This window comes from Neovison vison, chromosome 13, assembly GCF_020171115.1.
Source record: "Neovison vison isolate M4711 chromosome 13, ASM_NN_V1, whole genome shotgun sequence".
Lineage (NCBI taxonomy): Eukaryota > Metazoa > Chordata > Mammalia > Carnivora > Mustelidae > Neogale > Neogale vison.
In genome coordinates, this window is record NC_058103.1 from 98,354,291 (window position 1) to 98,382,089 (window position 27,799).

Below are 27,799 nucleotides of genomic sequence, written 5' to 3' on the forward strand. Positions count from 1 at the left end.
GAAGAACGGGCATGGAGGGCCGGAATGAAGTCTGGAGAAGGGCCCATGGTGTTTCCATGTATGCAGCATCGTGTTAGGACTCTGCAGTCAGAAGTGTCCAGAAGGCCTTGATACCTGCATCCTGCTGCCTCCCTCAGAAGTCATGAGAGAGGGATAGTGTGTGTGTGTGTGTGTGTGTGTGTGTGTGTGTGTGTGTGTGTAGCAGGTGGTGAGGTTGAGGCAAGAACCTGTAATAGTACATTTAAAGGGATTCCTTACAGATTTCTTCAGGGGCATGTATCCCAGGGAGGCACTCATTGCCCATTATGTAACCAGCTTCCTCCATCCCTAGCTGCTGGCCTCCCCAGCAGGCCCAAATGGTGTGGCTGCGAAGGCAAGGAGGGTGCAGGGAGCCCACTTTCACTGCCATGGCCTGTGTGCCCAGCCTCCAGAATGATGCAGGGAGTTCTGTGAATGCTGGTTAAGAATCTGGGTAGCAGCTGGAATGTGCTGAACCCAGCTCCTATGTTCTGGGTTGGGGGCAGGATACAGACGGGAGTGAGGTCTCTGGTGGGGCTGGGGAGATAGAGCACGGACCAGAAGAAGGGTATGCAGCTCGAACCCCAGCTGTGTATCAGAGCCACCAGGGGAGCATTTTAAGAAATCCCCAGGCTCTACCCAGCTTCAGAATCTGCTTCTAAGGGTGGTGCCCAGTCTGTATTTTTAGCCTGCTCCGAAGGGGGCTCTGAAGCACAGTCGGGGACTGCCACATTGAGGCAGGGTGCAGAACTTCACAGCAGGAAGCCGAGTGCATGTCAAAGAAGAAGAAAATGGGAGAAGGAAAAGAGGAAAGTGGGGTGTGGCATTCCAGCCACAGGGAGGGGTGGCTGCTCTGCTCCTTGGCCTGGCCCCCCTCATGCACCCACATTCCAGCTCCTCACACTTGTACCTGTACCGTTCTCCCCATAGGGCTGCTGCTGGAGTGCCCGGTGGCATCTCTTGAGCAAGCCCAGAGGTGACCCTTCCTCTGTCCCCAGGGGGCTGAGAGGCCAGGGGGCATTTTGTAGGAGAGAGGGGACCCAGAGCCTAGCAGGCAGGGTCTGAGCTGCTGCGCTCCGCTGTGGGAGGACACCCGGCAGGTTTCCCATGAGCCTTAGCTGCCTCGTCCGGAGAAGGGTGACTAACGATAATACCTGCTTTCCCCGGGGTTGTGGTCGGGACTGAAAGAAATGTTTACGCCAGGTGTGTGTAGTGGATAGCCCCTGGAGGCTAGATGCTAACCAGCCTGGGCTTGGAGGAGCTGTTGGAACAGGGCTGGGGAAGGGGCGGCCCGTCTGAAGAAGGCCTTTGCTCGGTGTCTGAGCCTGTATGTGTTGGGAGCAGTTTTGGGGAGAGCTGTCTTTGCCTGCCCCGAAGGAGGCCTCCCTTGGGGCTGCTCTTGCAGGTGGGAAGGGGCTGGAGGGGCCCCAGGCAGGAAAACATCTGCATGTTTCTGTGGACGTGGGGCTGGAGGGGCTGTTGAAGCTGCAGACATCCCCTGCCCCAGGGCTTCTCTTGCCCTTCTCCTTATGACGTCTGCCCGGCTTGTCTTTTCTGGACAGGGTCTGCCTGCAGACCTTCCTGCCTCTCAGAACTCTGCGTCTCCCCCATTCGGGCCTCTTGTGTTCAGATAGCTCCTGAGACATCTCCTCCAGGAAGTCTTCCTCCACTCGCCGGAAGAGTGCAGTTTGCTTCCCTCCCAGGTGACCTCAAGAGATGGAGGTCCCCAGGACTCGTGGCTGTGCTCTCCCTTGAGCTCCTTCCCGGAGCACCTCACTGCGGGGTGCATGGTGGTTCAGCTCTCCATGGGGTCAGGTCAGCATTTCCATAGCTCCCTGGCAGCTGGGTGCCTCAGGAAGGCTATGCGATGACGTCATGCATCTCCAGCCTCCCGCCTAGCTGCCTGTGGGAAGGATCTGTCTGTTCTGGCAGCAGAGCCTGTTCCATATGGACGGCCGGGAATTGGCCATCCTGGTCACCCAGGGCGTTCTTGCCACTTCTGCATGTCTCCTTTTCCCCAGGGAGATTTGGGTGCACTCTGGGCATGGCCTGGGGAAGGTAGGCAGGCGTGCACTCTGGTACAGCTCCCCAGCTGTGTCTGGGAGGCTCGAAGAATCCAAGCCTCCCATCTGCAGCGGTTGGCCTGCCGCCATAATGACTGGTTCTGCTCCTTCTAGCCCCCATTTGCAGCTCTGTTGCAGATATGCCTCTGTGTATCTTGGTCAAGAGGGCTGGTGTGTCTGCACATTTAGGTGTGTCCGTGAGTCTGGGGAGGCTTCTAGAGTAGGGCCTTCCGGAGCTGCTGTTTTGGGGGGATGCAGAGGTGCTGTGGTCATGGGAGCAGAAATGGAATGCTGTCCTCAAAGTGAAGGAGTACGTGGTTCGGGGCAGGCTTTTGGCCTCTGTAGGCACTTGGGAGCCTTCCCTCAGTTCCAGTGGCCAGTGTGGTCACTGCCAGGAGTGGCCACAGGGGAGGCTCTGACATGCAAGTGAAAATACACCTCTGTGTATGACCAGTAGCCATGGACTCCGACAAGATCTGGGTCTTGGTCTGCAAGGTGCCCGCTGTCCTGCAAAATACACTTGTGTCAGGCAGATGCTTTGCTGACCTGGGGAAGCTTATGAAGTCCACAGATGTCTCCGACGCTAAGCAGCACTTAGCCAGCTAGTGCCTGATGGTAACCAGAGTTAGGAGGGTGGTTTTTGCAGATAGAAAAGGCTGTGGAGGGGTCATTCACCTTCACATAGATTGACCGTTGTACACTGGGTCTTCTCTGGGCATTCTGGACACAGCAGTGCACTAGACAGGCTTGTCCTCTGTGCTGTGCATGTGGGGCTCCTGGTCCACAGAGGGGGATGGTCGGCAAACAAAAGGCAAGACTGCTGCTGTGCTGGGTCCCAAGAAGACCAAGCTGTGTTCGAGGGGATGTGTGAGCCTGGAAGGCCTCTCCGAGGAGGTGGCATTTGAGTAGTCACTTGAATAACCTACAATGGACATCTGGTCCCGGTGAACCAGAACCTTAGAATATCTGATCTCAGAATACCTACGAGTCATCCTTGCTGAGAAGCCAGCTGAGGCCCAGGGCGGTTAAGATGCAGAATCATGAGATGGTAAATAGGAAGGATGATGTGGTAGAAGGTGGGGACAAAACATAACTGGCCAGTACTCTGCTCACACCAATGTTGGGCATTTCCCCGGGCCAGCTGACCCTCTGCCTTTTCATCCCAGAATGTCTTATTATCCTGTCAAGACTCAAGCTTTTGAAAGATCAGTACTTGCAAGTTTGCATTTATTAACAATAGCAGACTTATTTCCTCATTTATGGCTGTGTGAGTTGGGGGGTGGAGGGCAGAAAGTTGAAACACATCTTATGTCCCCCAGTCAGCCCTCCAGGCAAGGGCTAACCACCTGGTGTTGGTCTTTCCCTGCCTAGGCAGAGATGTGGCCCGGTTTGGGTGACTGCAGGCTCCTGCTGCCCCTCTCTGTGGGCTCTCCACTGTTCTTTCTGAAAGAGCCAGGTTCTCTGAGGAGCCCATTGCGATTGTGACTTTTGGAATTCTATCTGGCCCTCCCAGTCTGGTTTGAGGGTTTAGGTGTCTCTCTGGGGGCCAGAGACACCGTACTGACGCCTCTGACCAAAGCTGATGAGGTAGGACTCACCAGAGGGCCCCTAGGGCTTATTTTCAGGGAGAAACAGTAAAATCAGGTCACAGAATCAGCCCTGATCACCTCTTCTCCCAAGGACCAGCCTTAATTTGGCTGATAGTTTTCTTCTAGAAGAAGGTGTCCCACACGAAGTTGAAAGGAGCTCTGGTGAAGTAAGACTTCGTTAATTAGCCTGTTAGGGAAGCGGCTTTCCATTATTATGGGGGTGGATAAATTTGATGACCACTGTACTCCTTTGGGCTTCTAAAGGGAAGGCACTGGATTTTCATTTTTTTACTAAATACTGAGAAATATGTAATATTTTTTGCAAGTATTTTGTTTCTAGGTGTTGAGTATCTATGTGCCAGATACCATATTTATTCTTATTTAATCTGTGCAGAAATGCTGTAAAATAAGTGGGATTATTCCCACTTTAACAGATGAGGAAAGGGAGGTTCAGATACCTAGTTAAGGAACTAGCTCAAGGTCATACCCTCCTGAGGAGCTGTGCTTGGGTGCAAAGCCAGGTCAGTGACCTCAAGCTACCTTGGATCTTAACTATGACTTCCTGCATCTTCCCAGCCACTTTGGGGCTGCTGATAATATGAAAATGTTCTAGATTCCTGATATTATTTCTTTCTTTCCTCTGTAAAATCCGCTGCATTTGTCTTTCCCTTGGAGGGTGAACATGGGATACCAGCAATTCGGATTTTTAAAAATATTTCATTGTAACATGGAACACATTAAAGTAAAGGAAGTAAGTGTGAAGTTCTCCTTCGGGTTATTTCCAATCCCCAAATGATCATTTTACATTGTCAAGGAAATCCCAGCATAGTCAACCATTCATACCTTCCCTTGCCTATCAGTGCCAGGGTCTGACTTGTCCTTCCCCTCGTGGCTCTGACATAACTTCAAACACAAGGGCTTAAGCACACAGAGGAGAGGCATACTTGGGGGTTCTCAGAGGACTCCAGAGGGTCTGAAAAGTGGGAGAAGACCAAATCCTTTTCCAGTAAAAGTAGGCTAAGGCAATTAGGGGCTTAGGTGCTGCCCCCAAAACTTAAGTAGCAGTGTGCTCCAGCGTTAGTTAAGAAGACCAAAGTGGAGACTGTGGGAGAGGCGTGGCAGGGTGTTTTGGCTGCTTTGCCTTTAACTGGACCCCTTCTGGGGCAGGAGTCAGGCCTCCCCCTTCCTAAGCACCTACTGCAAGCCTTGGATGTTAGGTGTTTGGCAAACGATACTCCTAAGATAAATCTATAGTCATCTATTACCAGATGGGGAGACTGGCCCTTGGGGCACATGGAGCTGCCCCTGTGAGTCCCTTCTTCTTGTCCTTCCAGACTGGGACAATCTGGGTGCAGAAGGCAAGGATGCCTTTATCCCTGAGTCCCTAGTGCCTGGTGTGGTGCCTGGCCTTTGGTAGGTTTTAAGCCTTTACTGAAGGAATGGAGGTGAAGTGACTTGTCCACGTAGGTACAGTGGTGAACCCGTTAAATTGTAGGACCCTGAGGCTCTGGGACAGCTGCCCTGCGGGTCAGAAGTGGGATCTGATTCTAGCTGTTAATGGTTGATAAGTTTGGTGAACACAAAATGACGTTTGTGCCCACTTGTGTAAATTGTAACATTATTATCGCACAAGATTGGAAACAACCCAAATACTCATCAATAAGGGACAGGTTAGGAAAAATGATGGTACATCTGCACAATGGGACACGATGAAAGTAAGAAACAAGGAAGGTTTTTGTGAACTATATTACACAAGTTTCACAAGCAAAAAAGCAAAGATCAGCATATAATATGCACGTTTTGGGTAAAAGGGGAAAAAAATAAGATTTTGAATTTGCCTGTATATGTCAGCAAACTCTGGAAGGATACTTAATGGGTGGGATGGTTAGCTGGGCAGGATCGGGGGGAGAATTAACTGTATCTTACGCCTTTTGGTTTTGAAGTCATGAGAATGAATGTTACTACTTATTCAGAATATTAAAAAGAAAAAAACAGTGAAAGTGACTTTGGACCTGCTGTTCTATCTATCAGGGCTTCAGTCTCCTCATCTGAATAATGAGGTGATTGGATTAGAGCAAGGCTTCCCGTGGAAGGGCAATGTTGTCTATGTTGGGTGTATCTCTGGCTTTTGTGGGCTTGTCCAGGAGATTCTGGCCCTGTCCTAGGGTGGTCTGCAGTCCCTTCTGTTGGTGGCCTGGACCTGGATGGCCCAGGCTGTTTGAGAAAGGCCAGGGTGATGCCGAGAGCAAATGGCCTTCTGCAGCGGTGTGGGCCTTGTTCCTGTCCCCATTCCTGGCAGTTTGTCCTCTGAACACCCTGCCCTGGTGTGACTCAGTTGGTTCTTCCCCCAGACAGGAGGATTACAGTGAAGAGAGACTGTTCTGGAGCATTCTGGCAAAGTGCTGCAGTTTAATAGGAAGAAAAATGGCAGAATGTTTTCCCAGGTTATTTTTAATGCATTTCAGTTCAGCAAACATTAATTGAGAGCTTAAGTGCAAGGCAGTGTGGGGGAGTCAGAGCAGCATAGCACCTCATCTCTGCTCTTGAGGGTGCGAAGTCTTGGGTGAGAAACTTGAGTCTAAAATCCCTCCTCATACCCTCCAGGACTGCACAGTTTACCTCATCTGGTCCCGCAGAGACGTGTGGGATTGGTAGGAATTCTCCCCATTTCACAGACGGGGAAATGGAGTCTCAGGAAGTCTTTCCCAAAGCCACACAGTTCCCAAGTCTGGAACCAAACTAGGATTTCTCTCACTGCTTTTTGTGAGGCCAAACCCTTCTAATCCGAACATTCTGCCACGTGGTACTTCCTGGAGATATGTGTGGCTTAGGCCCATTTCTACCTGGAAATACCAGGTGAGCACAGCCCTAAGTAAACCTCCTGCACTGGTTTCCTTTATAGAAGGGTAGTGGAAATCTCAGGCTTGCAGTCACATGTTGAGTCTTATACCCCCTTTGCTGTGGTCTCAACAGTTCTGCCCTCCACTGCCTGGAAAGCTCACCCCCTTACCATTAGTTCCAGGCAGGATGTCCCGTATGTGTGTAAAGGTGGATGTGACAGCAGCTTTCTTCCCACTCCATCCTCATGCCACTACTTCCCTTCCTTCCCTTCCCTTCTTCCACAAATTCTCTTGCTGCCACCTGTCATCCTAGCTCTTTCCCAGAAGAGCCACACATGCTCCCTGCTCAGGGTCTCTGCCCTCCCTGACTCTTCCCTCTACCTGGAAAGTTCTTCCCTTGGACTTCACTTGGCCTCAGGTCCCTACTGGAAACTCACCTTGGGTTTGTCTCTCCTGGCCACCCTTTCAGTGGTGTCCCTTCCCACTGTTGCCAGTTCCTCCCCGGTTTTTTCCTGTCTAGTATATGTGTGGATTACATACAGCTTACACGTGTTGGGTTAGCGTCTCGCTCCCTGCTAGGATGTAAGCCCATGAGGTCTGGCTCATTGTGCTTAGCACTGGATCTCCAACTGGATCACTAACGCCAGACTCTGGCATGTAATAGATACTCTGTTAATATTGTGGAATGAGTAAAATCGCCCTATGGCCTAAACGAGTAACACTTCTTTAAAGAGGGAAGAAGCAAATCATAGCCTTTTTTAAGAGGTAAAAAAGACCCAAAACTTCTCTCTTTACAGAGCTTCATCATATAATATTAATTCATTTAATAATCGTTCGGCACCAGGTGTGTGTGGAGTCCTCTGCGGACGGTCACTTAGCAGCCTCTGATTTGTACACTCAGGGAGACCACGCACGCATTTTTCAGAGCAGCCCATTCCTTTGGGGGACAATTGTAATGATTTAAACACTCTTTTTTTTTTTTTTTTTTAATACATTCTTGTGTTTCAGCAACTTTTTTTTTTTTTAAGATTTTATTTATTTATTTGACAGAGCACAAACGGGGAGCTACAGGCAGAGGGAGAGGGAGAAGCAGGCTCCCTGCTGAGCAAGGAGCCTGAAGCGGGGCTCCATCCCAGGACCTGGGTATCATGACCTGAGTACTTAACTGATTGGACCACCCAGGTGCCCATAAAACACTCTTAATGGTTTACACGGGGGCTGAAAACAGCCTCTTTCAATTCCTGCACACTGATCTCAGTTCTTGAAGTGCCAGAAAACCTGGAAGAATTGGACTTGCATGCATGTGACACTCCTTCAAATAGTTGCAGAAAGATGGCTTATTACAAGACTTCTCCTTCCGGGCGCGCACCCCAGCCCCCCCATCATTGCCAGTTCCTTTGACTGTCCTCCCAGTGCCTGCAGCTGTAAGGGCCCTTCCCACCCTCAGTGCCTTCCTCAACATTTGGCTTCAGGGTTCAGAATTTAAGGTTTAGGCCTGTTGGAGCAGAGTGTTTAGGGACCCTGACCAAGGAACCTTGGCCCTTACTGACTTGTCTCTGTCCACACAGCCTGGAATGGGCTCTGCTGATGAAGACAGAACTCAGTAGGTCTCTTCAGTGGTGGGGCCCCTCCCTGACCCCTCCAGAATCATAAAGGTTGTAAGGTCTTTGGCTTGGCTTTTAGCATTTTTGAGATTATAGCAGCTGTAGTAGATCTGCGAAGGACCAGGAACCTAACCCGGACCCTGTTTTTTAAAAGACAGTAAATACTGGTCAAGTTCTGTCTCTGAAGTCCCGCAGAATGTGCTTAACCTTTATGTGTATCATCTCTTCTCTCTTTTTCAGTGCCTATGGTGTTTTTCAGGGTTTGTCTGTCCCTCTGCCCTCCGCGTTCCTTTCTCCTGGCAGCCTCTCGTTTCCCCGTTCCTTCCTCACCCTCCTGCCACTACTCCCCTCCCTGCCCTGCCAGTCTGCAGACATGGAACAGATAGGGACGTTGGGCCCACGTCCCTCTCTAATACTTTGACCGTAAGCCTGTCATTTACAGACTTAGGCAAGTTGCACATGTCACATCTCTCTCAAGGAGAAAGAACTGACATTAAATTGCTTCGTATGTGAGACCCTTGGCTGATTTGCTGTGGATAGAAGAAACTTGCACCCCCAGCTTTAGGCGCTTGTGTGAGGTTGGGTTTTGTGTCTGTCCCCCATCGTGGCTTCAGATGGGTGACTGGATCGGGGGACTTGAGTGCCATGCTGTTTGCTCGCTTCTGTCATTGCCACTGCCGCTGTCATCTTGGGTTCAGGTGGCAGGGAAGGAGGCAACTGAGCCTTTTTCTCTGCCCTTTCTGTATCTCCAGCCCCGCTGGGGGTGCGTGGAGGCAGGAGGGAGGGAGGAGTGCCGGGATCCGGCCTGGGTCCCTCTTCCTCACAGCCGATTTCCTTGTCCTCCGTTGTTTCCTCTTGCCTTAACGAGTTCACTCTGGAGAGGCTCCTCTGGAGAGGCCCGAGGCTTTGGGGTGTGGGCCCTAAATTGAAAGAGGATGGAGAACAGCCCAAGGACTTTGGATTTCCATGATGGGCTAGCTGTGTGACCTTGGGTAGTCACTGGGTTGGTTTCCACTGAGCTTCATCAGATACCTGAGGAGCTGATTTGGGTCCAGTGGTGCTGATGGGGTCCTTGGCTTCTCTGAAGCACTTTGGAAGAGCCAGCTAGAAGTTCCATCGGAGGCACATTCAGGGCTGTGCTGCCGGGCCGGGCTGGGCAGAGGCTTGACGTGCCAGCTCATGGAGCCCCGAGGAGTGAAACTGAGGAAACCAGTGAATTAACCTTTGTTTTGTGGACTGTTCTTCCACGTCGGGAACCATGGGGACTGGGTAGCTGTGAAGGTCCACGTGGGACCCACCGCAGAGACCCTGCGCTGTCTTTTCAGACCCTGCTAACTTGAGGACTCCAGTGGCATTTCCATAGCACACAGCCCCTTCTATCCACAGGTGATCTCAGCTGGGCTAAACATCCCCGAGTCTGATTTCAGGAGCCCCAGTCAGCCACCCCAGGCAGCTGAGACAGGGTGTCCAGGAAGCCATGTTTGTGGATTTGCCTAAGAGTGGAATTAGTGGGATGCTTTGCTCCAGAAAGTGAGTAAGGGGTTCTTTAGCCTTTTAGAATCTAGATTGTTTGGAGCCGTTGCCCATCCCTGCTCCATTCTTGGCTCTGGCTTGAGTGACCCAGTCCATTTTGACCACTTAGCAAGTGTTTACTGAAGGCCAACCCCTGTGGGCAGGGCACCAGCAGGGAAACACGGAAGCCTCAGACCTTGGTAAGGCAGTGTTTGGAGGAGAGACCGCAGAAAGAAGGACTGCCAGGTGCCCTGTGGCCAACCAGCGGCTCTCTCAGAGGGCCCTGGTGGGCAGGGGCCATTTTCCTGGGAGAGGGATCTGATGGGTATACTTCCAGTCATCTGCGGAGTCAATGAAGTGATGTCTGGGGAACCACTTCGTCACATGTCACATGGGATGAAATGCCAGGTGGTGTCACTATGTTGGCTGCAGGGCAGGGAGGCTGGCAGAGAGGTGAGGTGGGGACAAACCGCCTTGGGTGTTTGGTCCTGGCACACCGGGTCGCTGGGAGGCTGGGAATCCTCTGGTTTTGCAGTCCCGTGGCTGGTAAAGGCAGTGGACCAGGAGTGACAGGACCTGAAAGGACATGTTCAAAGCAGTGTTTTAGGAAGATGGGCTAGGATTTGCCTCTCTGCTTTCCAGGCCTTTCTTTTCTGTCTCCTCATGGCTCTTCTGTTGCATGGGGCCAGTGCTATGGCTCTTTAATATGATCATCACGGACAGTGTGGTTTTCTGTGAACCACAGTGTTGTCGAACAGGGACTAGGACCCCATGGGCTGAGCTGCCTACTCCCTGCTGCCCTGGGAGATGGCAGACATCAGAGGGGATGATGCCAGACTTCTGCATTTGGAACTCAACACCCTCTGCCTCTGGGGGCTGTTTTTGTGATCCCGATTTGTTTTAAGAGATTACATGATTGATTTTTGTGTTTCATTAATTGCCTGGGGCCCCAAATTTCCTTCCTGGCATCCCCCAGGGATGAATTCTGGGCTCTTTCTGTCCATGAAATCTCCCACTTCCTTTTGGGGAATAGAGGCTGAGTTTGGACGTGAGGTGGGATTAAAAGTATGTGGACCCACAGAAGGGGGCCTCCTCTCTGCACTCAAGCTCCATTGTCCAGTGTGCGCAGTAGGGGACTGCCCCAAGGCATAGGACAAGTTACTGGCAAAGTAACCAGGGGCCATCCCAGTCATCAGACTGGACAGTGACCATCCTTGGCACTGTACCTCCACGCTTCTTGTCCCCCTTTCTTTCTCCTGGTCCCCATTTAGATCCCACCTGCTGGGACCAGGGCCTTCACTGGACTGCACTTCAGACTCCTGCCTCATCCCACCCTCTGGGACTACAGGTGCAGAGGGACAGCCAAGGAGAAGAGGCAGCCTGCTAGATTGCCAGTGGATTGTGTCCTCCACCAGTTTCCAGACCTCACCTCTCCCCGTATCCCCTCCACCCCCTTTCTCTAGCCAAGTCAGACCAAGACAACTCCTCCCCACTTCCCGGGGCCAGACAGCCTTCTGGACCTATTTTCTGCTGCCCTGGGAATACTGTCCTTCACATGCGCTTAAAGCGGGTAGGGCTGGGGCAGGGTCTGGGTGATCAGGGAGGCCTTCGTCCAAGAGGTGGAACGGACAGGGTCTGGAAGTGGAGTAGACTCTAGACGGGTCCAGAAGGGAGGAATGGGGTGTCCAGGCAGGCAAGCAAGGGCGGAACATCAGGGAGCGGCCCCAGCTCTGCTGGGAGTTCACTTGCTGAATGGGCCCACTGGACCAGACCAAAGCCCGGGTCCTACAGCTGCCGGGGCCGGCCTGCAGTTCAGCTGAGTCTGTCCTTCTGGCTGGAGGAAGCATCTGCAAGGGAACCAGCTCCTCTGTCTCGGCCAGGCAGAAACCGAGACCTCCCCACGCCCGCTGGAGGAGGGAGGAAGCCGGTTCCAGGCAGCGCAGGAGCCAGTCACAGGCTTTATGTTAATGCGGGCCCTCCCCGCGCCGGCGCTCAGCCTGTTCCCTGGGCCTGGCCGACAGCTTAATTACGCCGCAGCGCGCCTCGGCTTGCGTTCCACGGTTCCCTAAAATAATAAGGATGGCGTCACCGACTTCCCGCGGCCATGTGCTCCCACCCGTGCCTTCCGAGCTCTATTGTAGGAAACAAACAAAATCCAGACACTAAGATGCTTTTCTTCTTGGAGAGATTTGTTTTGTTTTGTTTTAAGGTAATGTGGGGACCCTGCCCCTTAGTTAAGATTTTAAAAAGATCTTGAAGGTGCAGAGACCAGAGTCCTAGCGACCCCGGGGGCTGCAGAATATTCTCCTGTTAGAAGAAATTCATGAGCAATGTGGAGGATGCCACAGTCTTCCACTGGGAACGGTGGTTTTTGATCAGAGCAAATGGTGTGGCAGAAGGACCACCCCACTCGGGGTTTCCTGGACCCAGGGCCAATTCTGGGCCTTGCCTTTTCCTCTGCAAAAAGAGGGCTAAACTGGACCAGTGTTTTAAAAGCTGTGGGTCACACTTTTAAAAAAAAAAATAAAAATTTTCTAATGTAATAGAAAAAAGAGTCACTGTGATTGGGTATGTTTTGTTTTGGTGTGTGTGCCTGTACACAACACATGGGTATACTGAGCCAAGGCAGGAATGTATTTTTTACTGTGGGCTGTGGTCAGAAAGCCACTGACCTAGATGATCCCAAAGGCCTTTACAGCTTTCAAAATGTCCGACTCTTCTCCCAGAGCCTGGCTTTCCCCTCATGGAACCTGACCGGTTTTTGCAGGTTTTGCCCCACAGACTGTTAAGCAAAAGTAGAGATTTTAGGGTCGAAACAACAGAATCACAAGCATCTGTCGCTCCTATTGAACACCTTTGGGAAGAAGCTCATTTCCCCTCAGCCTTGGTGACTCAAACAGTTTGGCCTTCTAGCTAGAAATGGAATCTGCAACAGGGGATGGCCCATTTAAAAGCTGACCTATTTAAAACCCATGAGCACCAAAAAAACACGGGGTCAATTTGATTTGAGTCTCCTCTTCTGTGCAAGACTGGAACCTGAAAACTAAATTGGTCAGGGACTGACAGGGTTGAAACCAAAGCTACACATATTTATTGAATTCTTGCTCAGTGAAAGAAAAAAAATCAAGGCTGGAGGCTCGTGGGGGAAAAAGAAACAAAACAAGGTGTAGATACAAAGTCAAGAGGGGTGTATTTTGGGTGTAACATCTTCGCTCTCCAAAATGTTATGAAGCTTCATGCCTTTCATGAAAGACAGCTTTGGTGGCTCAGATGTGCCGACCCCCCTTTGTTCCCATTCTCGTGCCGTGACTGTGGACACAGTGGGGAGAGGTGGCTGTGGATCCGGGAGAAGACAAGTGGCTTTTTCCGAGCAGGGGATGCTCTAAGTGCGTTATTTCACTTAATCCAGCTCTAGGTGATGGGCATTACTGCCATCGGAGGAAACGGAAGCTCAGGAGAGGTGAGATGAGCCAGCAAGTGGAGAATGTGGACTGGAGCCCAGTCAGTCTGACTCCAGAGCCTGCCTTCTGTCCACCTCTCCACGTTGCCTCCGGAGGTCCTGGAAACATAAAGAGCTGTTCTCGCTCGAGCTTCCTTCTTTCTGGTTCTGGCCTTCAGTGGTCTCTGTTTTAGGCCTGAGCTGTCCGTTTAAATCAGGGCCCCCTGATCATGGGCCTGTGTGTGACCTGTGCAGTCACACAGGGCCCTGGGCTTCGAAGGGCTCTCCCTTGGGTTTAATGCAGTGCTGTCGCTGTCTCTGGAATTCTTAACAGTTTTTGAGCAGTGGGCCTCAAATTTTCATTTCGAACGAAGTCTTGCCAACTATATAGCTGGTCCAGAATTTGATACAGTGCATCCCCTTTCTCGGTTTTTCTGGGTCCCTCCTGTCTTCCTTGAGCATGCCTGGCCCCTGGGCGTTTAAAGAATGCACTCGGTCCCCCTGCTCAGGCCCGCTACCTGGAACCCTGCTCCAGTAGCTGTTTACCAGACGGCGGTCTCCTCCCAGCCGGCACCACACCCCTGCTGGCAAGGACCCCAACTGTGGCTCACAGCAGCCTCTGAGTCCCCAGCATGTTACTCTATAACAATGTCACAGGTACACCCTTTACGGAGGCAGGGGCTGCTTCTAGGCAAGAGGTCGGTGTCCAGAGCACTGGGTCAGGTCAAGAGGAGTGTCCGCAGTTGGCCTGCCTCCTGGGGGACACATTGTCTAGAAGAGGTCAGGTTCATTCCCATCTGTGTGGGACTGATTACACTGTATGTTTCACAGCGGTTTGACTCACTGCGCAGCACCTAGTGTTGTGCCTGGCACCATAACGGGATGTTTGTTAAGCACTTACTCTGGTGTCCGCCCCCTGCTAGGCTGATTATGGGGAAGGACAGTCCCTGACCTCTAGGAGGATCGGATGCTTAATACACGATTAAATGATTCATGTGGCAGCTGCCCTCAGTGCCCTGGGATGCTGGGAGCTGGGCGGGGGAAGGCTTCCTGGGGAGGGGGGCCTGAACACCATTTGTGGTGCAGGAGTGAGACGTGGGGAGCCCTGTAGTTGGGGGAGGTAGGGAGGTGGCTAGTGGAGGGCCTCCTTAGGTCCATTTAAAAACTTGGACTCCCCACCCCCACCCCCAAGCGGCAGGAAGCCAGGAGGCATGTTTTCTAGGCTGGAGTTTGCACTTCGTGGGTTAAACAGATACCGTTCTCCCCTTTATGCGGAGCCAGAGCCTCAGAGCTCGGGGATGGAGTCGGGCTACTTGAATGTTCCAGTAGTCCAACTGTCCCCCCCGCTGTCACAGAGACCCCATTTGGAGGCTGAAACAGACTTGGAGTGACTTAGATGACCGTGACCAGGACTGCGGTGTAGAGAATAGAGAGGAAATGATCGAATTTGAGAGAACTGTGAAGACAAGATTTCACAGTTTTGAAACAAGCAACGGGTTGTTCCTTAGAGTAATAATGTGTTTGTGTTTATCACGGACGGTTCCGTTCCCATTGGTGAGAAGCGATTGCTGTGTCCTTGCTTTGGGGACAAGTTTTTCAGGAAATACCAGAGCCGGACAGTCTGATTCCTTGGGAAGCCTCATTGCCTCCCTCCCTCCTTACCTTTCAGTTGGGGCCGAGGATGAATATACAGACCCCTGGGGGGTGCTGACACCTGAGGGGTGAAGCATAGAGCCCCGAGTACTTCTGTCCATGGGTGTTTGAAAAGCTTCTGACACCAGCAGAGGAAGCCAGTGGTTGGGCTGGAGAGAGAGGAACCACATTCAGATATTTTTAAAGGGCCAGTGGAGTTGGGAGAGAATCTAAACCCAAAGTACAAATTTTCAGTTTAATTTTAACTTTGCACTTAGCTCACACCCAGGATTTGGCAGGGGGACGTGGACCTTAATTTTTTTTTTTTTCTTTTTTAAGCAGAACACACCCTGGATGTAAAAGGGATACGCTCTTTGCTTGGAAGGGTCTGGAGCGGCGTCTGCCACACGGACGGGGAGGAAGTGGGTTGGGACTGGAGCAGGAGCTTGGAGTGGGTCTGAGGCGTGTGGGGCTGGTTGCGGGTTTGGAAACATGTGAGCCTGTCCCAGAGCTCTAGGAAAGGGCGGCCTTCCACGGAGTCCAGGGTCAGGAGGGGGTGCATGGGATGACTCTAGGCCTCCTGTTGGGCTGGTGTTTTTGTTTTTTTCTGGTCCATTTCAGATACTTCACAGGGAGCTTACCTGCCATCTCCAAAGTGACAGTCACTCCCCAAAGCAGCAGTGGATTTCCCCCTCGTGGTTTGGGCTTTTTGGTGATCTCAGCAGCCTCTGAGTCTAAGCCTTGCCCCTCTCTCACCTCTTTGATCTTGCCCCAACACTGCTGAAACCCCCTGCTAGGAAGGAAATGCAAAAACCGGTGGGGGTCCCAGAGGCCCCACGGACCTGACCTGTAAGGGCCACCTGGGACCAGACAGCAGGGGGCCCGCCCAAGTGGCTGGGGAGGGGGGCTCTTCCTACTCACTCCCCCAACCCTTCTCCACATCCTTGCTCCCTGATTGCAGCCTCATCTGAATGAGGGCTGGCTTGGGGTTTGTTTTGGTTACGGAGGAAGTTTAGCAGTGGCGGGGACTGATGGGACTGGCCCCCATCCTGCTGGTGGAACCCTTACAAGAAGGGTGTCAGGGGAGCTTGGAGAGTTGAGGTAGTTCTGAGAGAACTTGGACCTTACATTTGGGAAGGTTTGAGAAACAATCAGGAGCCAGCACTGACCAGCTTGGTGCTGACCATTCCTGGGACTTGAGGGCCAGTGGTTCTGGGGTGAGATGGGAGACTCTCCCCCCCCCCCCCCCAGAGAGCAGTGGTGAGGATTAGGTGAGCTGGTGCAGGCGAAGCACATTGAGGGTACCTGTTGAGGGCTCAGGAAAGATCTGACTGTTACTAGGAATAAAAACGTTAGTGGTGGGGCGCCTGGGTGGCTCAGTGGGTTAAAGCCTCTGCCTTAGGCTCAGGTCATGATCCCAGGGTCCTGGGATTGAGCCCCGCGTTGGGCTCCCTGCTCAGCAGGGAGCCTGCTTCCCTTCCTCTCTCTCTGCCTGCCTCTCTGCCTACTTGTGATCTCTGTCAAATAAATAAATAAAATCTTAAAAAAAAAAAAAACCCACAAAAAACGTTAGTGGTAGCAGCTTATGTATTGTCCTTGAGAGGAATGTCCCCGCCATTGGTCATGGTGTTGGAAGTTGGGACTGGGACCCTGGGTCTGTCTGTAGAATTCCCAGGCAGCATTGTGCCTCTCTGGAAGAGACACCAGCTTCCAGGGAAGAATTCCCCCAATTCCCAACACCACCTCCCCCAGTCTCTAAGACCTTCTTTTCCTTGGCTTATGGCCGTTAAGAGGAGAAGCCCTTGACCCATCTGGAAAAACCACACGTCTGAAATCTTTGAGGCTGGGCTAGAATCCCTTCTCATATTTGTCTTTCTCTGGTGGAGCTTCAAGAATCTGCAGCGCCTTCTGAAGACTGTGGGCCCTGTGGCTCCAGTGCCGCAGAGGTGGTGGCCTTCCCTCCCCCAGCACAGTGGCTCTCCCTCTGCCCTGCTCCCCTAAGGGTAGGCTTCCTGGCTCTACACTGATTTCCTGCCCTGGGGTAAAAGGCCTCATAGGATTTATTCCCAGCCACTCTCGCCAGTGACCTTGAGAAGGTGGCTTGACCTAGACATCTGGCCTCTCCTGGGGACTGAGGGAGTGAAAAAGGATTTAACTTCTCCCATCCCAAATCCAAGGGATAGGCGGGCCTTGGCGGCCAGTGCCTGGGCCCAGAACAGGTCAGCTCTGGGAAGGAGCTCCTGCGCCTGGCTTCGGCCCCTCCTGGCAAACTGTGCTGCTGTGCTGGGCTGAGCCTACCACCTCTCTGCACCAAGGAGGCGGAAAGCAGGGCAGCTGTGGGGCTCTGCAGCCCAGATGTGCCCCTGAGCTCCTGTGGTCTGCCTGTTGACCGAGGTCGGCTGAGAAGGAGCATGGCAGGCCCACTGCGGACTCTATTCCCCCAAGCTTCCCCCTGGGGACTGTGGCAAGCCGGTCGTCCTGGGCCCAGCAGGAAGGTCTAAGCAAATTGGTCCTCTTATCCACGAGAAAGAAAGACTCTGAGGGGCTGGCATGACCCTTTGGACCATATGGGACTGCTATTGAGAAGAACTAGACTGTACTGTCTGATGCCATGTGACCCATCCGAGACAAGTAACATGTGGGTGGACGTCCCAGGCCGGCAGCGTACCAGCCACCTGGATGCAGGCTTTCCTAAGGCTCTAGCGAGCAGTCAGGTGTCGAGCACTGGTGCAGCCAGGAGGAGTCACCGTTATGGGGCCTGCTGGCCCTGGGTGGCCAGGGAGCAGCTGGACTGCAGGACAGGAGTGGGTAACCACAGATATCTGCCTGGAGGGCGGGACACCCTGGCCTCCCTTGCTGACTCCCCAGGGTCATTCAGGCCCCAGACTTGATCACTCTTTTCAGCTTTTCTCCCTCCCATCTGTACTGGAGCCTGGAATCGCCTTCAGCCACATCTGCCTTTTAGCAACCCAGTGAGACATGGCTTTTTTTTTTTTTTTTTTTTTTTTTAAGATTTTTATTTATTTATTTGACAGGCAGAGATCACAAGTAGCCAGAGAGGCAGGCAGAGAAAGAGGGGGAAGCAGGCTCCCCGCTGAGCTGAAAGCCCGATGTGGGGCTCGATCCCAGGACCCTGGGATCATGACCTGAGCTGAAGGCAGAGGCTTTAACCCACTGAGCCACTCAGGCACCCCGAGACATGGCTTTTTATCAGACTTTCTACATGATTAGAAAGGATTTGGACCCAAACTTGGGAAAGAATAGAAACAAGGAAAACATAACTGCGGTGGCAACATTGTCTCCAGGGAGTTTTAAAGAAGGCATAGGGTCACAGAGGTGCTTCCTGAAGACCGACCTTTGTTCTTTGATGGCCTCAGCCTGTCACTTTGGGGGATTTCACGTCTACTCTCGGGGCCCTGTGAAGAGCAGGGCCTAGAGAGGCTCTACCTAATATGGTAACTTTAAGTAGTGTCTTTTTACACTTAAATTAAGGAAAATGAAAACTCAGTCCCTCATTCTCCCCAGCCATGTTGCAAATGGCCAGTGGCTCCTTTCATGGGCAGAGCAGGAGGCGTCCATCATTACAGGAAGTCCTGTGGCTGCTCTGCAGAATAGAGTATGCTGCCCCTGCTCTGGGCCAGGCCAAGTCGGTGACCATGGTGACAAGCACCAGACCTGGTGGGCGGGCTCTGGTGGGCAAGCCGGTGGGAACAAGCGGCCATGTGTGTCTGGGGACCCATCCACACTCAGAGGGTCACAGGTGCACAGAGGTGGAGGACAGTGGGGCCTGAGGATGGGAAGGAAGGTAGCTGGCCTGGGGAAGTGGTCAGGCCGAGGCCATGGGACCATGGGAGTGGCCAGGGCTGACGGGAAGCTGGAGACTGTGGTGGCTGATTTTTAACAGGAGTTTGGAAGCAGTGTGGCAGTGGGGTTGGAATGAGACCACCAGGGATTATGGAGTGTGTTACTGTGGTCCAGCCCAAGCTCCTTTCGGGAGTGTGTCCCTACCACAGCCCTCCCTGCCCTCGGTTCAGGTAGAGGTGGGAAGCCTGGGGTGGGTGTTGGCGGTGGCCTGCTCCCGGAGAGGCAAGCGGGTGCCACCATCATATACTGAAGGACCTATCTCCCCGTCCTGAGGAGGCCTGACCCCCCTCCCCGGCCCCAGTCCTGAGTCTGCCCCTCCATTCACTCTGCCCTTCCCTTTGCAGGTGAAAGAGCTTGTCCTTGACAACTGCCGGTCGATCGAAGGCAAAATCGAAGGCCTCACAGATGAATTTGAGGAACTGGAGTTCTTAAGTACAATCAACGTAGGCCTCACCTCAGTCGCAAACTTACCAAAGTTAAACAAACTTAAGAAGGTAAATAGGGTGAGGAGTGTGTGTGGGCAGGGAGGAGGGGGTCGTTACTCTGTGCTTGCGGAGCGGAACCGAGGGGGAGCCGGGCATGTGCGCTGACTTGCCCCTCGCCTGTCTGCTGGGGGCCGAGTGCTCTGGGCCCTTGGCCTTCATTTTACCAGCTCTTTGTACTTTTCCCCTCCCTGCCCTGTTTAGCTTGAACTAAGCGATAACAGAATCTCAGGGGGCCTGGAAGTATTGGCAGAAAAGTGTCCGAACCTCACGCATCTAAATTTAAGTGGCAACAAAATTAAAGACCTCAGCACAATAGAGCCACTGGTGAGTCATTTGGGTCCTTCCCCTCCACAGGGTGGGAGGTGGGAGGGATTGGTATCAGGGACTACTACTTTTACCTTTGTAGAGTGTTGTTTTTCTGTCGTTCCCCCTGCCCCATGTATCTTACTTTATTTGACTCTCGTTATGGGCCACGTGGTAGAGTTGGAGCTCATTTCTGCTTGGTCCAAAGAGACACGGAAGCCTAGAGACACTCAGTGGCTTGAGCAAGGTCACACAGCCGAGGGTCACACAGCCGAGTGGCGGTCGGGAGGCAAGGGTGGGTTCCGACCCTCACCTTGGGGCTTTCCTTCGTACAGCTTCTGCTCAGCTTTGGAAACCCAAGCTGTCATTTCTTAGAACATGATTCCTTGTCCCTCGTTGGGGAGGGAGGAATCATCAGGAATTCTGCTGCCCCTGGAGTTGGCCACTTGTTTTCTCCTCCGACGGCTGGCCTGAGGCTGGTACCTTCGAATGGTGGGACGGTGCCCTGGATGGCACAGGATGGTATAGGATGAGAGCCTCAATGCCGGCCTTACTCTCCTAAGGGGCACAGAGGAGGGTGACTGACCCTTGGTCTCCAGTTCTCGGTGTGATGGTGACTGGGGCCTCATCTTCAAATAGCTGAATCTGCCTCACATTTCATGGATTTATTCACCAGGAAGGGGCAAGGCTGGGTCAGAACAGTGTCTGCATTACTGCGTCTGAAGGATTGTGTTCCCCTGATTTCAGCTGTGTCATTGATTAACAGCATTCTTGAAACAGAGAAATAATGTTGCATCTAATGAGCACATTTGCTGTAAACATACACATAGGAACTGTCCCGCAAGCCGCACACCTCAGAATCCGGGCCAGGTCGTGAGGCTGTTTTGCCAGCTTTGCCGCATTAGGACAAGTTGGGGCATCACTCAGTTTGGGTTTGTAGGTTCTTGTGCACAGAGCACCCCTCACACTCTGGACACTCGAGGGGCGGCTTGATGGGCCAGCGTGGCAGAAGCTGGTCCTTCTTCGTTAAGCTCAGACTTCTACCGTAGGTGACATGGAGGCCACTAAGAGATATGCTTCCCATAGCCCTTCTTTTCAGGTCTTCCGCCAACCTCCTAGAGCAGAGCAAAACTATTTTGATCTACTTGGAAGCCCTGATTTAATGATTTCATAGGGAAATCTTTGAAGTTCTGTATATGTGTATTTGAGGAGACAGGTATGGAGACCAAGTGTGTGTGTATATAAATCATTGTGATTTAGTTACCATTAAAGGTCAGACCTACGCACACACAGATGCACGCACACAGAAACACACCCTATTCTCCCTGCACAGACCACATGCGTTTCTGTAGCTTCTCCTTGGTGACCAGTGTGAGTGATGTGCTGTGCTCCCCTCTGCGGGATGAGAGGATGCTGGGGTCGTGCCCCCCCTGCCCCGGCCACAGCCCAAACTCCCTCCCTGCCCTTGACCTGCTGAGAATGACTTCTTGCTCTTGAGATCTTGAGAGCTGCGGGACTAGTAATCACTTCTGCCTTATCAGGGCTGTGAGGATAAACTGAGTCACTGCTACCTGGTGTGCTGTGTTAAGGGCCGTCATCCTCACCATCATTACTAATAGACCTTGTTAGTTTGTGCCACCTTTTCCGTTTCCCTCTGGCTCCCCAGTCATGGGGACAACAGCAAAGCTCTTGGCTGGAGCTTCAGGGGGAGCCACAGCTTGATTTGAAGCCAGTCACTGATGGGGCCAAAGCCATACTTGCAGACTTCGTTGCCATTGGATGAGGCCCCCCTAGGGCCTTTTCCAGTGGCGGGAACTGAGATCCATCCACCAGTGACTAGGCTGGGCAGAGCAAAGCCATTTTCTCCAACTGTTTTCCTGGGTTGTTTGCCCCCTCCCCTCCCGTCCTCCACAACTCACTGTTGAACTTCATCTTTCTGCTTGCAGAAAAAGTTAGAAAACCTCAAGAGCTTAGACCTTTTCAATTGTGAGGTAACCAACCTGAACGACTACCGAGAAAACGTGTTCAAGCTCCTCCCGCAGCTCACGTATCTCGATGGCTACGACCGGGACGACAAGGAGGCCCCCGACTCAGACGCCGAGGGCTACGTGGAGGGCCTGGATGACGATGAGGAGGATGAGGACGGTGGGTGCTTGGGGGGGTGGATAGGGGCAGGCTGGTGGTCTCCTTTGCACAACTGTGGAGGGAAGGGGGCTGCTTTGTTAACCATGGTCCCTGATCTTGCTCACGGGGTCTAGAACCGCAGAGAAGCATCCTGAGTCTCCCTGATGGCATGGTAATGACTTGAGAAGCATCTAACTGAACCCTCCCTCAGGTTTTTCTTCTTTTTCCAGAGGCCCCTGGAATGAGATCCTACAGTGTCTCTGTAGTATGCCCCTGGGCTCAATTCCCACCCCCCAGTAGTGGGGAAGATGGGGTGTGGCTTGAGGGTCCCATTCATCTAGGTCTCCCTAATGGAGAGGAGGGCAGGAGCTGGAGAGGGTGTGGAGCCCCCTGGTGGCTGCAGGGCACAGGCTCTCCAGAGTGCAGGTGTAAGGGGGTGAGGAGGGGTTGGGAGGTGGAGGAGGCTTGCAGGGGGCGTGCTGAGCACCCTGGTAGTGAAGTGAGGGTGAGTGTGAGCCAGCAGGGCCTACAGGGAGGAAGGAAAGAAGAAAAGAGAGGGCCACCTCTCGCTGTCCCCTTCCCATGTGCTAACACAGTGTGGCCTCCCTGCAGGGCTTCATGGCCACAGTAACCATGAGAAAGGAGACATTTCGCCCATAATTCACACACAAGATTTTTTGTTTTTCCTTGTTAGGTTGGAGTGTTTTGCAAGATACTCACACACGTGTTCACCCAACGGGAAGGGCCCAGGTTTCTAGACCCACCTCGGTGGCTAACTTGATGAGTGACCTTGAACAAGTCACTTCTCCCCTCAAGGACTCAGATTTTCACCTTTAAAGCCAGGAGTTTGGTAGATGCTCTTTCCAAGTGAATAAGCGTCTTGGCTTCTGTAAGCCCTGTGACTTGGTCCTTTGATCCAGTAATTGCTCTGTGGTCTCAGCCTCCACAAGGGATCTCTGCTTTTGTAAAAGCTGGGAGGGGAGGGCTTGTCTTTTGGATTACTTCCAGATGTGTTGAGTCCTATTGGAGCATCCCTGCTGTGGGCGCCGGTGGGTGTGAGAGGGTCCTGGGCCCCACCAAAGACTGTGCCGGGCCCACGAGCCTGGGTTTGTGCTGCGAGGGAGACCAGCTCACCCCCAGTTCCCCTGTCCCCGTTTCTGCCGCACAGAGGAAGAGTATGATGAAGATGCTCAGGTAGTGGAGGATGAGGAGGATGAAGAGGAGGAGGAGGAAGGAGAAGAGGAGGACGTGAGTGGAGAAGAGGAGGTAAGGGGCTGGGCAGGGGCACCATCTCCCAGGGTCCACCTGACTTATTGCCTCTTCGCAGTTGTATGTTAATTCAGGTATTTACTCTGTGCTTAGAGTCTGCTAGGGAAAACCAAAGACTACCTTGGTAGTCTGAGCCAGTGGTGGGGTAAGACACTGCTGGGTGCCAAATGACCGTGACCAGGGTCCCTGGTGCATGTGGAAATAATGCTTTTATGCTGACACCCTTTCTCACCCCCAGTTTCTTACCAAGACCTATGCATGTCTGTGAGAGTTACTACAGCCCAGTCTGGGGGGTGGGGGAGTGAGCCCAGCTCTGCCACTTGCTGGCTGTGTGTCCCTGGATAAGTTCCTTAACCTTTCTGAGACTCTTTCCTTATCTGTCAGATAGGTGTTGTTTTGCATCTGGGTTGTTAATAGGGATCGACTCAGTGAATTCTTAAGAGGATATAATAATTTGTAAACAAGAACTGGAGAACAGTGTTTGACCACTTGCTGTTTTAGGCCTTTACACCCTTCAGGGTTCTCGGTTCTGTGTGCTAGGTCTTGTGTTGAGGTGTTTGGAGACTCCCTCTAGCAGATCATGTTCATGACTTGTTGGAATTCTAAGTCAGCTCTTGCTAATTACAAAGGTTAGACCTCGAGAGGCTTAAAGTGACAACAGCGCAGACAAGGTACCTGCCTCGCTCCCCACCCCCACGCCCCCCACCCCCTGATTTGCCGTCTCTATCCATTAAGAGTGCAGACACCTGCCTGCCACACACAGACCCGCTTGGGCTGGATCTCTGCCCACCCCCACGCTTGGGAGAGTCTGGTCAAGGCAAACAAAAAAGCCACTGTGATCAGCCTGGTTCCTGTCTTGTTCAGCTGCTGAGTTTCCCTTCTCCCTTAGTGTGGGCCACTAGGCTCAGTTCTAAAGAATATTGCGCGTTTTTTAAAAATAAAGACTTAGATGGGGCGCCTGGGTGGCTCAGTGGGTTAAGCCGCTGCCTTCGGCTCAGGTCATGATCTCAGGGTCCTGGGATCGAGTCCCGCATCAGGCTGTCTGCTCAGCAGGGAGCCTGCTTCCTCCTCTCTCTCTGCCTACCTCTCTGCCTACTTGTGATCTCTCTCTGTCAAATAAATAAATAAAATCTTAAAAAAAATAAAATAAAATAAAATAAAAAATAAAAATAAAATAAAAATAAAGACTTAGAGAAACAGGTCCCCCCAGGACAGGGCAGTAGGTCTGGTTGGCTAATGGATTTCTCATCCTGCACTTCCTGTCACAGGAGACACAGTGTACAGGGGTTTCTTTGGGGGTGGGGTATTGGGGATTTTTGGGGTTTTTTTTGTTTATGGTATGTTTTTTTGTTTTGTTTTGTTTTGTGTTTTTGGTAATCTCATTGACCATCTGCAGAGTCCCAGTTTCCAGCGAAGGAGAACTTATACACAGACCAAAAAAAAAAAAAAAGTCTTAGCAAACAGACTGATTAAAGAACTATTTGGTGACATTATAAAAGGGTAATTCCCTTGACAAAAAGAAGTCTATCACCACGTTTTTGTTTTTGTTTTTGTTTTTTGTGGGTTTGTTTGTTTGTTTGTTTGTTTGTTTTTTTAATATTTTATTTTACTGGGCGCCTGGGTGGCTCAGTGGGTTAAAGCCTCTGCCTTCGGCTCAGGTCATGATACCAGGGTCCTGGGATCAAGCCCCACATCAGGCTCTCTGCTTGGTGGGGAGCCTGCTTCCCCCTCTTTCTCTGCCTGCCTCTCTGCCTACTTGTGATCTCAGTCTTTCAAATAAATAAATAAAATCTTTTTAAAAAAAAAAGATTTTATTTTATTTATTTATTTGACAGAGATCACAAGTAGGCAGAGAGGCAGGCAGAGGTTGGGGGGGGGGGCTCCCCACCAAGCAGAGAGCCCGATGCGGGGCTTGATCCCAGGACTCTGGGATCATGACCTGAGCCAAAGGCAGAGGCTTTAACCCATTGAGCCACCCAGGCACCCCCCACCAAGTTCTTTTTAAACAACGGGTTACCTTATGCTTTAGGAATGGTGTTTGGCCTGCAGACATTCAACTAGCAGGGGACTGCAGGAACAGCATAAGGCAGCGGTCCTGTATTGAGAATGAGTTCACACACCTTGCCGACTCAGAAGGAGCTGGGAATGCTATCCTTAGGGGGCATTTACCTCCCCCCCCCCAAGGGATCCACGTGTGCAGAGTGGTAGACGGGCTGGGTAGGGCAAGGTTGAGCTTGCCCACGGAATCTGGATTTGCTAAAACTGGGGTCTTCCCTCGAAGCCAGAACTGTTCTGAAGCCAAACGAAAAGCTGGCTGGCTTTGCAGGACCGAGTTGGCGTGGGGAGCTTTTTCTCCGGAGAGTACACACACAGGAAGGCGTGCCTGAGTTACAGGGACTCTGGGTCAGAAATTCTGAGCCTGGGTTTACAGCTCCTGTGTGTAGTGTGGGTATTTTCTGGACAAGGGGTTCCGGGCTTTGTCAGATTCTTAATGGGCTCCTTGAGGCAAAGGGACCTCTGCTCTGGATCCATCCTGAGGTGACAGGTTCTTGTGGGGCTCTGAGAGGCAGGGGCAGCCTCCACTTTTTTCTCCCATGGTCTAGGGAAGTGCCTTCCTCAGCATGTCCCTGGGCAGGAGGCACCCCTAATGTCCGCCGTCCATCTTCTTTCCTAGGAGGATGAAGAGGGTTATAACGACGGGGAAGTAGATGATGAGGAAGACGAAGAAGAAGTTGGTGGTATGGCAGCATTTTTACTCTCGGCGGGTAGCGGCCTGGCCCCCTCATTTGGCAGAGTAGACCGCAAAGGCCCAGGGGACCCAACCGTCTGAGGCTCCTGGGGCCTCCCTGTCTTGGCAGATTCCCCGTCTCAGATTTGCCAGGGGCGGCAAAGCTTCCCAGATGCGTGGTCCCCTGGCTTCCCGGCAGGTGGGTTGAGTCAGGGGCAGGATCAATGTTTTAACCTAAATGCCTTTTCCTTCCTCTTCCAGAAGAAGAAAGGGGTCAGAAGCGAAAACGAGAACCTGAAGATGAGGGAGAAGACGACGACTAAGTGGAATAACCTATTTTGAAAAATTCCTATTGTGATTTGACTGTTTTTACCCATTACCCCCCCCCAAAATCCCGCCCCCCGAAACTTATTTTTTTCTGATTGTAACGTTGCTGTGGGAACGAGAGGGGAAAAGTGTACTGGGGGTTGTTGGGGGGGAGGGAGGGCGGGAGGGGGTGGAATAAAATACTATTTTTACTGCCACTCTTTATTTTTTTCCCCTACTTTTTCTTTGTGTCTGGTTTTGTCCCTGTAAATGCTATAGCTGAGTACACACCGAATGAGCATTTGTTCCTTACTCTCAAAGAGGACGGTTTGGAGGGCTCTCACACTTCCTGGTATTTCCTGAGTCTCTGGAATCGGTTGGAAGGTCATGGCTGGCCTCCGTTTTTGGTTTCTCAAAAGCCCGGGAGGGCCTGAGCACCAGCCGGCATCTTACCTCTTATTTGGGTTCCCGTGATTCCTGCATTTCTTGGGCCTTCTAGAGGCATCCAACGCCCTGGTTTGTAAATAGCAACCGAAAGGCGTATTTTGGCACTGGTTGGGGGACATTCCCCGTCTCTCATTTCTTTCCTCCTTCACAGATGGCGGTGGGCTTTGCTCTCCGAAGAAGACTCTGAGGTCACTCTTCAGAGTTAGGAGCTGGAGAGCTGAAAACACAGGCTTAGGAGTTAGGAGTAAAATGGAGTTGGTAATTCTAATTAAAAGAGAAGCAAACCCTCAAACGTCAACCTCTTTAAAAGATTTAAAAAACGAAATAACAAAAAAAAAAAAAACCTGTCCTATCTTGTTCTGTAAAATATTAGAACGCTTTGTTTTATGAAAATGACAAGAGAATTCCTCCACGTGTACTTCTGTGCTTAGACCATTTTTACAGACCTGAGCACAGGAGACGCTGCTGCATGTCGGCTGGGTTTTTTTTTCATACACCCGAGCACGGAAAACTAACGCAAAATTGTATTTTCTTAACTAGTGGAAATCTGAAATGACTGCAAATTCCTGGTGAATGTACAGGTTTGCTTTCATGTCCCTCTTCTGGATTGCTTTAGAAGTGACATGTGATTCCCTAGCCCGTGTTTCATCTGTATAAAAGAACATCTGCACCGGTTTCTCTCCTACCCCTCAGAAGAGCCAAACTTTTGAGTTTTATGTCTGTTTGTCATTGATAAATTTCAATAAATCTTTTTATACAATTTTTTTGGGGGTGGCTTCTTTGAGTCCAACAGGGTCATCAGTCTTTCTAAGATGCATTCCAGATAAGCTGCTAGCTGATGGGGTGGGGGAGGGAAGCTTAGCACAGGTTATCTGATCAAATAGCTTCTTTCCAGGGCAGGTAATCTGATGCCTGAATTTTGGATGCCTTGGCTCCCAAAACAAGGTTGGGTGGTGTGCTGTCCTTGGCATGAGTTTCATCATCAGCATAAAACCCCAGAAAGATGTAAAGATACAAAAAATTACTCAAACACCAAAATGATCACCAAAAATTTTGTTAGGTCAACTTTGAGACCTTATTTTGAATTCTCTTACGGTTTTGTTCAGACTCTGGAGAAAGGACATGTGCTTGAAGATCTCGGGAACGTATAAAACAAACCTACTCCTTTTTGACTTACCATGATGATGGTCGTTTCTCTTATCTCTGAAGAGTTCAAAAGCCTGTGTCTTCAATGGTGATGTAGCAGTTCGTTCACTGTTCTGACTTGCTGAATGCTAACCACGTGGCTAGAGAAACATTTGGGTTATTTCCCACTTCTCACTACAGTGAGTGTTCTGTTAGACATTTTCTGGATTTTTTTTAGTACAAATGCTTAAAAGTAGGGTCCTTGAACAAAAGTTGACATTGCTGAGGCTTAGGTGCAAGGTTCTTTGTTTTCCAGAAGGGTTATACCAATGTACCATGGTTGTGAATACACATACACATATGTTCATTCTCAGCCCTACAGCCTTGAACCCCACAGTGAGGGCTAGTTCTATGCGGTTGCCACAGAATAAGGTGCTTCTTGGGGGGAGAA

The 27,799-nt window shown here is 51.5% G+C and overlaps 1 protein-coding gene across 2 annotated transcripts in view; it reads left to right on the plus strand.

The window, feature by feature from the left end:
* Positions 1-26,987, plus strand: part of ANP32A (acidic nuclear phosphoprotein 32 family member A) — a 37,946-nt gene extending 10,959 nt beyond the window's left edge. For both annotated transcript variants that reach the window (XM_044229832.1, XM_044229831.1), the window contains exons 2-7: positions 18,906-19,055; positions 19,248-19,370; positions 21,296-21,494; positions 22,642-22,739; positions 25,417-25,480; positions 25,732-26,987. In XM_044229832.1, the coding sequence (XP_044085767.1) occupies positions 18,906-19,055; positions 19,248-19,370; positions 21,296-21,494; positions 22,642-22,739; positions 25,417-25,480; positions 25,732-25,793 (696 nt within the window). In that variant the 3' untranslated portion in view covers positions 25,794-26,987. The remainder of the gene's footprint in view (positions 1-18,905; positions 19,056-19,247; positions 19,371-21,295; positions 21,495-22,641; positions 22,740-25,416; positions 25,481-25,731) is intronic.
* Positions 26,988-27,799: the final 812 nt, after the last annotated feature.